Genomic DNA, 10,565 nt, shown 5'->3' with positions numbered 1-10,565 from the left:
AATGAATCAGTTGAAAAGATATTGTCAAGGAAAAAGGAAGTAAGAAAAAGGAGCTTCCTCTTAAATGTGAACAATACTTTCAGTATACAGTCACTTAAACAATATGATCTATATTTATGTTATACACAGAAATGTACCATATGCAGTCAAAAGTGCTTTAAAATATTAGAGACCTTTTCCAGAGACCTTTAAAATATTAGAGACTATAGTCTAAATAGATGGTGGAGTGGAATAAATAAGTAGACTGTATTCTTCGAAGATGGGGCTTATTTTCATACAATTAAATATGGCAAGTTCTCCCATTTCACCATTACATGCTACAGTACTCACACATCATGGTTCTATTTTTATTATTACACAGATGTAACTACACTAAAGCAAGTGTATCTAGCCCATTAAGTATCAGTGCTGATAATTAAGATGTATTTTATTGCTTCTTTAGAATATTTTTAATGCCTATTTGGTAGAACAAATGACATCAAATGACAAACTATACAAATCAAGGCCAATGAGAAATTAATTTTTTTTCCACCTGACATGAATTTCCTTCATAGAAAGTGGCATATAGTCTGATGCCATCTCATGTATATTTTTTAAATTTCTATGAGCCAGAACAGTTGCAAGGAATGTGGCATGAAACACAGGGTACAAGAAAAACAATATAAAAAAGCTGAAACATGCATTAATTTGAACACTCTGAAAAACACACCCTTTAACTGCCCAGATTATAAATGCGTACAATATGCTAGTGTTTATTTATCTTTTAAAATTCAAATATGCGTTAGTAAAATCATTGCATGCATTATTTCCACATTTTATACATTATCCACATTTTATTCATATGACAGATCTAAAAATTATTTTATGAAGCATAAGATCATTTCACAGGTATAAAAGAACAGTTAAAAACAAAACAGTTGTTTGCTTTTATGGTAAAAAGGGCCTCATTATTTGGAAAATAACTTTCTTCAAAGAAAAGCTCCCCAAAGGATTATTTTGAATAATTTGGGAAAAATGCTATGGTGATGTTTTCTTCTGCAGTTTCTTATACCATAGAGGTGCCTCTTTATTTGTCTGTAAAATAAAGAATGTTTTAATTGAGAGACAGTAAAAGTCAGAAGAAAAACATGCAATGTACACTAAAGTGTCTTTCCTTCCTATGTAGTGCACAGTGATAATAGAGTTCTTCACTTAAATGCAAATAAATTGAAAACAAGACTATGCACTTAAGGTTATTATTACTACATATCTGTATTAAACCCTCCCTATTTTTAGATCATAGAAAGCAGATTATACAGTAAGCAGTAAATGATTTGTTTAAAGTAGCTATCGCAATGAAAACATGCCTCAACTATGCCATAAATAGGTTTCATTTGAAATAGCAGCATCTGACTTTCCCATTTGAGAAGGGGATGGAACTTAGAAAAGAGATCTTAGGTGTGCCATAACTGACCGACACTTTATGCAGAAATATAGTTAAAATTTTTTAATTAAAAATAAAAGAGTTCAGCAGTTTTCTGTCAGTGTGGAAGTATTTTAATTGCAGAAAATTACCTGTGAGCAACTTTGCCTTGCCTTCATAATCCTATGGGCTACTGCGCACAGTCAGGATTGCATAACATTCTTGTGTGTTAGTGCATAACATTCTTCAGTGGTTGGTTGTATAGAGAAATAAAACTAATAAAACTAATAAATAAATAAGTAAAACTAATAAAACTAAAGAAGTGGAGATGGAAAAAAGTAAGGACTATTCTACTTCCAGGGTTGGGTATAATCTCTTGCGTTAGTGAGTACTCTTTTGTCTGTTGTCGCTAAAATTGTCCCTTTCTAGTTCTGTTTTCTGTCTGTTCTTTGTTTGTTCTTTCCTCCAAGACTTAATAACTACTCAATTTAAAAATCAACTTTATTCAGCTGGCCTTGTGGTGAGGATTCTCATCACATTTTAATCTACATCTTTCTCTCATTCTGAAGATTTCTGTTACAAAAATAAATTTGCTCTATTTATGCAAGCTTTTAAAATTCTAGAAATTGACCTAAATTAGCAGGATTTTCACAGGACTACTAACTTCTTTCCCCATCTAAGAAGAAACCCTGCCATCTGCCCATTTTTGCTTCCCTACTCCTGAAAAGACTAGAATTTTTCAAAGAGAAATTGGTCACAATTTCTAAATGTAAAAGCATTTTTTCTATATTCCTACACCATTTCTATGGAACAGATTAAACACTGAAACCCTGAATCATCTACACAACCTAATTGTTAGCTCACATTTTGGCTCTGTTTTGGATCACTGAATAGCTCTGTCAAAGACAAAGTTCGGGCAGTATGATCTAGCACTACCGAAAGGATTGTGGATGAGACAACACTGGGTATGCCTGTGTTTAGTCTCATAACACTATCCAAGCAAATTTTGAATGCCTAAAAATCTCCAAATGCCCTCACACCATGTCCAAGAGATGCAACCATTTCCTACATTTTGTATTATAAAAACAATATCTGATGTGCTGCAATACAAACCTCATATTGTTTAAGACACTGAATTTTAAAGTCTCCACCAGGAAAAAAAAAAGAAAAGTAAAAAAATAATACAGATGCATATTTGGACCAAAATAGCACATATGCACAGTGTGCTGTGCACATAGCACAGTGTGAATACAACCAGTCTACTCTAGAGAAAGGTAGCCTGAAGAAGTGTAAATAAGAGTAATGATTTGTTTTGTGATTCCGCATTGTGACGTGGCTCTTTTAAATTTATCAGTTCAGACACAGTCATAGGCAGAAACTTCTAAACCATTTTCATGAAGCTTTCAAATACTAGAGGCACTAAATCTGAAGCAGGCCATTTGAAGTATTTAAATCCAAGCATTTAGTTTCTAAAGGAATAAAACAGGGGTTTATAATATCAGGTATCCTTAGTAACAGACATGATATCAATACTGGGCATGTATTTTTTTATAGATATTTAGATATTTACACACACACATTAATATGCATATATACATGAATATAACTATATATAAATACACCTATTTCCTCACTCCTGCTCAAGATATATATACAAACACTCAACTCATACATGATCAGGGTAGATTTAAAATTGTATACATAGTCTGTGGATCTCTTCGGCTATTAACATTTTTCTAACCACTCTTAATACTGTAATATTATAATGGCTTTTTTAAAAAAAAAAAAAAAAATCTAGTTTGCTGTGAACTTAAGATGTAGATACTACCAAATAGCTAAATAACTTCATAAGCTGTAATGTGTCTCCTCAACGTGGACCATTCCTACAAAAATCTGCAGGTATTCAGCTGACTTAATTATACATCATCTTGAAGTATGAACCCACATTTTATTTTTAAAAAGTGAGGAGAATTATCAAAAAAGCTTATGGCACTTATCATAGTACTTACAAATAACGTTGGCTTAGGTGTAAACACATTTTCTTCTTCATGTTCTGGCAGCAGTTTTACTGAAGGGTTTGATTTGTTTTTTGTAGTCACACTTTTTACATCAATATGAGACTGAGGTAAGTTTTGTTCATAGTGTTTACCATGTAGACTAATTAGAATCTGTTTCATTGTGGCTAGTTCCTATAAAACCACAAAAGAACAATGTTAAGTTATTCAGTAAAATTACATTTGAACCTATTAAATATTTATTTGTTAATAATAAATTTATATTCACCAAACTAAAAGTGTAAGTGGATCAGTAAATCTAACAAGCATGAATATATACTTGCCATAATTAATAACATTACTAATTGGAAACTAGTAAAAGTAAGAAAATAAAAAAGGCACATAGGATTTATACAACTCAAATTTTGTATTGCTTAAAGGCTGTAAAATAGAACGTTTACTGTGTAATAAGGAACCCACTATCTCTTCTAACTTAAGCTTCCATTTAATTTAAAAGTATTATTTTGAGTTTGTTTTGTCAGGCTGAGGGAGTTTACAAATCTAATTTGAATGACTGTGACCATTGTACTTTTGAGCGCTAGGTCTTGCACAGAAGTCTTATAAATACATTACTAGAAATATGCATGTGTCTTTATATCCAGATCAGAAAAGAAAAATCAATGAAAAAACTTAAGAGGACCTACTGCAAAAATGGGATCAGAGTGGAAAAGAAATTTTGTGAAAAATGAAAGTTCCACCATGGGAAAAGAAAAACAGGAAGATATAGGAATGCAGACTTTTTTGGATGTTCTAATAATTTGCTTTGTAAACAATTTGGATTAATTAAAAAAGTAACTTTTTCTTAATACTTAGCTGAACAAAACAGATTATTCAAAATGTACAGCAGAGTGAGAAAGGAAAAAACATAGTATTTTGTGACTTTAACTGGACATCTTCTTTTGTCACCTTGCATCACCTAATGCCTAATGTTCTCTCCCCCCTGATATAATGAGTGTCATTACTATAAAATGTTTCAGAATTTACTATAAAATGTTTCAGAATTTAAAGCATTATTTATTATTATTTTTTATTGTACTGTTATTATTTATTGTTCCATTATTATTTAGAGCATTCATTATTGCAGAACTAGAACAGCAAGGTCAGTAGAAAAGCCTTTCAAAGTAAATTTTAAGACAATTTTACATTTTTTTTAACTATTAATGTTTTTGTTTGCTTACTTTTTACAAATGCTGTTGTCTTCAATAAGCAATACTGTTAATGTATTAGCATTCTATATAATTAACATTCTATCTTATCTCTCAACCAGAACAGGGTAACTCATAGCTGAATGACAAATATTTGTTAGATCTTACCTATTTCTTAATACTTGCCAGAAAATTACATTAATGCACATTCTATTCTCATCACATTATTAGCAATGAGTTTAAAAAAAAACCCCTCAGCCTTTTAAAACATTGCTGCCATATACCTTCTCTCTGTCCACTGCTGCCTTTAATACAAGTTACAAAGTCAAAAGAATCATGTTGTTGCCTTTATATTGTCCCACACTAACTCAGTTATATGAATGGACGTTACACTCCACAGACCAGCTTTATGGAGTGTACAAATTGTTCTTGTATCTCAGTTATTTAATATTAACTATTTGCATAATTCAGCCATGTGTGGTGGCATGTTGAAACAGCATGACTGCAGAACAGCTGTTTAAAAGGACTGCATAGTTGATGCCAACATGTTTTTCAAAGTTGTAAACTCTGCAAAGATGTTGCCAAAGCGACACATAGACAGAATTTCTTGATGAAAATAACTCAAGCAAGTATATAGCAAATAAATACACCATCACAGGAGATTAAATCGTACATAAACAAAGTTTTGACATTAACAAGTGCTGTTCCTATACTTAAACCGCTTCACTCTGTGGACCAAATAGTTGCACGTTTGAACAAGGCAAAACCCAAAAACTGTCACACAGATTTATTTCAGAAACAGAGTTGAAACCCGTATGTGTAGGGTCAAATTCTCTTGTGTCAAGATCCACTTGGCAGTCTAAGGGCTTCTCTACTTCACAGAATCTGTCCGGTACTTCACAGCCCTGTCTGTTTTCAGACTTGGAATAGGCTCTGGAGAGTCAGCTCTCACACGAGCTTCCCCTGTGACAGGAGAATTCTCTAATATGAAGCTATGGGAAGGACTGACAGGGAGTGGGGGTGACGAATTAGCCCACAATGAATAAATTATTTTGGCATCACAGCCAAATTTGTTATGAGAATTTAGCTAAAGTTGCTTTAATATTTGTTCTAAAATCCTTCCACATTTAGCAAGAAAGACCTTAACAAACTTGGCAAAATAGCACAGAAAACACTGAATCCAATAGAACCATTGGTATGTGTACTGCTAAACAAGAAAAGAAAACTGGCTCAACAAATTTGCAAGAGGTTTGCTGTTTTCAGCCGGGGAAATACTGAAAAAACAGTTCTGTCTTGAACTGCAATAATTTTACCCATCTCTTTAGACCTCTCTCCTCCTGAACACAATTTTTAGCTTCATTTTTAAATCCTGAAGAAAGACTCATTACCACTACCTGCTACTGTTAGCATGCTACCACGATTCAATAGTATTTTCCAATCCTAAGAACTGGCAAGTTGGTCTAGAAAGCTAGCAAGGAAAAAGCAGCTCTGGAGATTATGCTTAGCAGAAATATGTGAACTTGTTCCAGTGTGAACAGGACTTTGATAAAAAAGGGGAAAGCAGGTATAGGGTTCAAAATGGATGCGAAGAATCTTTTGTGTAGAAGGACATGTATTAGTTTCAGGATAAGCTAAGTAAAGGAAGATGTGAAGAGAAATGGATGGTTAAAATTTTTATACATTTCTACTGTGTCAAGTCCACAGTCCTATATCCAGGCAGACCTATGCAAATCGTTTACTTACATTTAACACTTCAGTTACTCAGTGCACTGTAGAAACAGTGTTGCTTAAGCTCTGCATGTCCCAGTTTCTCTGTGGAGGTATTTGGTCCTTGCCACGCTGGCTCCTGGATGTATAAGCAAGCCATGCTATGTAAGCTGTGCGTCACTGTGTTGAGGCTTCCAGGTCTCAGGGCTTTGGCTTTGGAAAGCCAGACAGCAATCCTTTTCGGGAGGACTATGAGTACTAACACCTCTAAGTGAATTCACCCAGCTCCTCTCTGTGCTGGCTTTACAGCTTTGGCCTTACTGTCCCAAACTCTGGGAACACAAGCACCCACTCCCTGCTTACACAATATTCTGTGGGGATGTGGCAGTGCAGATACATGGAAACAATGCAGTTTGCAAAAAAAGGTGGGTTAAGATGAAACAAGGGAAAAATTAAGGTATGCAGCTGGCACAAACCCACCGTTTATGTACAATGAGTGTCACCCATACAAACAAGTATCAGGGCTATACTCCATTATTAAGTATTTTCAAAGTCTGTCCACAGAAACCTGATGAATTTTTGTTAAGGATGCTAACCTGCTCTGCCTACCAGGACAAGTGCCAAAACCCAAAGTAATAAGCTGTGTGACACATTAAGTGGCATTTCACTCAAGCTTATAACACCTAAACTTAAGTGTCTAAACTTAAGTATCTACACATGAGCTAGGAATCTAATTTTCCATTAAAGACAGTGTAGCTTGGAAAGTGATTCAACTCATTCAGAAGTGGACACCTATTGGTGTGTCAGCTGAATCGTGTTGTAACAGCACTATTCATATTGACTAGGATGCTACTGACAAAGTAAATAAGATGCTTACCTCACTGCAGACACCTCCATTTAGATACCTAAATTTAGTTGTCATAAGGTGAATATATTTCTCACCTCACTCTCCTTATTATTGACTTTTCTCAGCCTTCTGCTTCACCTAAAACAACTTTCATCCTGAATAGCCAATGTGCAATCATAATTCCCCTTGCACACATATTTGACGTATCGAATTGCTGCGTTAAAAAGAACTGCATTTTTAAAACAGGCATTCACACCACAGATCGTCTACTCGTGTAGGTTTTCCTAAACATACATAGGTTCATACTTTAGAACAATCTAACATCCTCTATTCCACTTACTTATGCATGTTAATTCACATTTAATGAAGATTACTTGAACTATAAAAGAATCATTGAAACTTTTGCATGCATAACCAGAAAGTAGCCAGAATTCAAAATAAGTGATTTGAATGAACGGACTGAGAACAATGGAAACAATGTAGTGGGAGGTGAGGTAAGGTAACACATAGTGCATTGTAAATAGTATCTGAAGAACTTACTGCTTATTTCCATTTATTTTTGGTACTGTGATGTCCAACACCCTTAGTTAAAAATAGAAAAAGCAATTTTGTGTGCCAATACACAAACAGAGAAGGAGATATTTAGGTACAGACAAAGGATAGGCACCAATCTTTTCCATGATGTTCATTAATTAAAATGTTTTCTGTTTTGGGATTTTTCCCTAACTCTACCTTGTTAATTTATTAGGCTGAATGCTATCAATGCTGTTGTTGTGGAACTCTTACGGTCTGCAAAAACTGTATAACATATTAAAATCATCAAGCTTTAAAACAGTGTTAAAGGAACCAAACCAAAGAAGTGTCAATCATTTTTAGAAGGTAAAGTAAAAAAGGATCTGAGATCCTTATAATGATGTTTGATCGTGAAGCAAGTAAAAATAAGTTGTATTTTATTTAGAATTGTTTTTACCTGTTTATTATGGATAATTGAAATAGTACCTAGAAAAATCGAAACTGAAGATCAGTTTGGGAATATGAAGAGTAAAATTTGATTCCTTCAGCTAGCAATGTAACTAGAAGATAGAGATAAGCAAACACAAAAATAAGGCATGCAGCAGTATAAAATATAAATGTATTTCGAGTTATAGATACTGTAAAGGGATCTCTATGAACATTGTTTTTGTTGTCTTTGATACATGCTCAAACATACATGTACCAGAAAAGCATCTTACATTTTCCTAATTCAGTACTACAAAAATTCAAAATTAGTATAATATTAAATATTATAACAAAATCATAACTTACATAATCAAAACAAAATGAAAAAGAATTGCCTGATATGGAAAATGATTGAGGCATAAAAAGGAATGGTGTTTTATCAAGTAAATAATTGATGAAGTATATGAAAAAATTGCCTACATTAAGTGCAATAGATATTTATCAAGATAGTAATTCCATTTCTTTTCAGTGGATTGTCAACAAGCATAAAGATTTTTCTTCTTACTGTCTCTGTCATGTAACTATAATCAAAGTGAGAAAGAATGCTCTCTGTGCACTCAAACGCTTGCAAAGGCACTTAACATTATATATGTGTGTCTATCAAAAATATGTATATTTATATAAGCAGTTAAAATGATATAAATTTATATATCATGCTCTGGAAGCAGATGCAAAATAACAGTCTCAAGAAAAAGCAACTGGCTTACAGGAATCAATTACATAAATGTCAATTCTTTTGTTCTTATGGCAGGGATGTCTTGCACCTTCAAATAATCTCCACACAACAATCTTAAACAGAAACTTTACGTTGATCAAACTGAGCAGTTGGAAATGCTCAGTAGGAAGAGACGTCTACCTTTCTGGCCTGAAGACAATTCATTCTGATGGTAAATTTAATGTTTTTTCATATCACTAAAATCATCACAGAAGAAGCCAATGGGTGTCAGGTCCACCTGGCTCCTTCCTCATTCAGTAAAGCCTGTGGTTACTGCACTCCGATAAATATCCTCTAAAGCAAAAGTGACCCTAACAATAGCATGTACAGTTAACTGAACCTTTACCATGACAAATGGTATTCTACTTTTAGCTTTACATATAGAATTTATGATTGCAAACTTCACCTTGGATTAGAACTCCATTTTTGAAGCAGAGAACTTGTATTGTAGAAGCTGAACAAGAAATTTCTGTCCTAGAAAACGTATCAGGTTCTGGCAGAATCACTGAATTTTGATGACTGACAAGTGTTCCCAGAGAAGAAAACAGCATAAATTCCCAGTGAAAGAATGGAAACACAGGAAAGGCGCTAAATGCTATGATCTTTAAACAAGAAAACCAATTTCACTGACAAAACCAGAAAAATCAGCTGAAGGAGGGATAAAAACAGAGGTTTGCCTCCCTCAAAGATGCTGATCAAAACTTAAGGTCTCTCAGAATTTGTGAGTCAAGCACCAAGATGATGATTTTAGATGTGTGTCCCCATCCCCAATCTGTAAGTCTTCTGTACTGTTACAGTAAAGCATATATGTTCAGGACCTCCTTTGGAAAGCTTGTATTCCTGACTTTAACTGCCATATGGCCCCCATGTGGTTAAATTCTAACTTAAAATAAAAATATGTATCCAGTCTGGAGAAACTTGAGAGATTATAGCACTGTCTTTAGGTCCAAGAACAGTTGACCGTACAGCCCCCCTTGCATAGAGGGGAAAGGACAAATAACTGCTTCATAAGAGACTTAGTGCACGACACCTTGAGACCAGAGACTGGACTCTTCTCAATGTGGGAGCCAAATAGTAGGTTTAACAGTCTGGTGACTATTCTGGCTATACTAACTTCTAAAACAACAACAACAATAAAAACAATAACTATAATAGAACATGCAAGTGAGGGAAGACAGCCATACTGGGGTGAAAAACATGTTCATGCTCAGTCAACGCAATATGTCTTCACATGCACATATCCTTCCATTTAGGCAGCTATTGTAGTCTTCAAACAAGAAGTCAGCACACGGAAAAACAGCATTCAGAAAATGAGGTTATGGGTATGTTAAAGAATACTGATTTGAGAAACCTAAAACAGCATTTAAGAATGCTATATCCATTTGGCAGTGTTTTGTAAAGAACACATTTCAGAAATGATTTCTCAGTCTCTCAAGAATTAAAAGTTCATGCTCAATATCCAAATGTTCTTGGGAGCATTCAGAGAAAAATAAATAATCGATTTATAATTCCTATAACTCCTTCTTGAAAGAAAGTGATCTAAATCTGGAAAAGGGTAGGGCAAGGTGTTTCAGAAGGAACTGGCTTCACAGTTGTCTGTCTCAGGGTGTTCAGGGCATATAAAGTGATGGTAGAGAAAATACTAAGGATATTTTCCTCTATAAAGTCCATGCATTTTCTTACTTGGATCCCTTTT

At 34.1% G+C, this 10,565-nt stretch overlaps 1 protein-coding gene across 1 annotated transcript in view; it reads right to left on the bottom strand.

Annotated features, from left to right (window-relative positions):
* Positions 1-880: 880 nt before the first annotated feature.
* The window catches only part of PIBF1 (progesterone immunomodulatory binding factor 1), a 123,275-nt gene continuing 113,590 nt past the window's right edge, over positions 881-10,565 (bottom strand). Inside the window, exons 16-17 of the mRNA XM_059820297.1 lie at positions 3,412-3,591; positions 881-1,074 (exon numbers count right to left, since the gene is read on the bottom strand). Of these exons, the coding sequence (XP_059676280.1) occupies positions 1,018-1,074; positions 3,412-3,591 (237 nt within the window). The 3' untranslated portion in view covers positions 881-1,017. The remainder of the gene's footprint in view (positions 1,075-3,411; positions 3,592-10,565) is intronic.

The sequence above is a fragment of the Gavia stellata genome, chromosome 1, assembly GCF_030936135.1.
Source record: "Gavia stellata isolate bGavSte3 chromosome 1, bGavSte3.hap2, whole genome shotgun sequence".
Lineage (NCBI taxonomy): Eukaryota > Metazoa > Chordata > Aves > Gaviiformes > Gaviidae > Gavia > Gavia stellata.
Note: the sequence above shows the minus strand (reverse complement) of the source record. Positions and strands in the feature narration are given on the sequence as shown.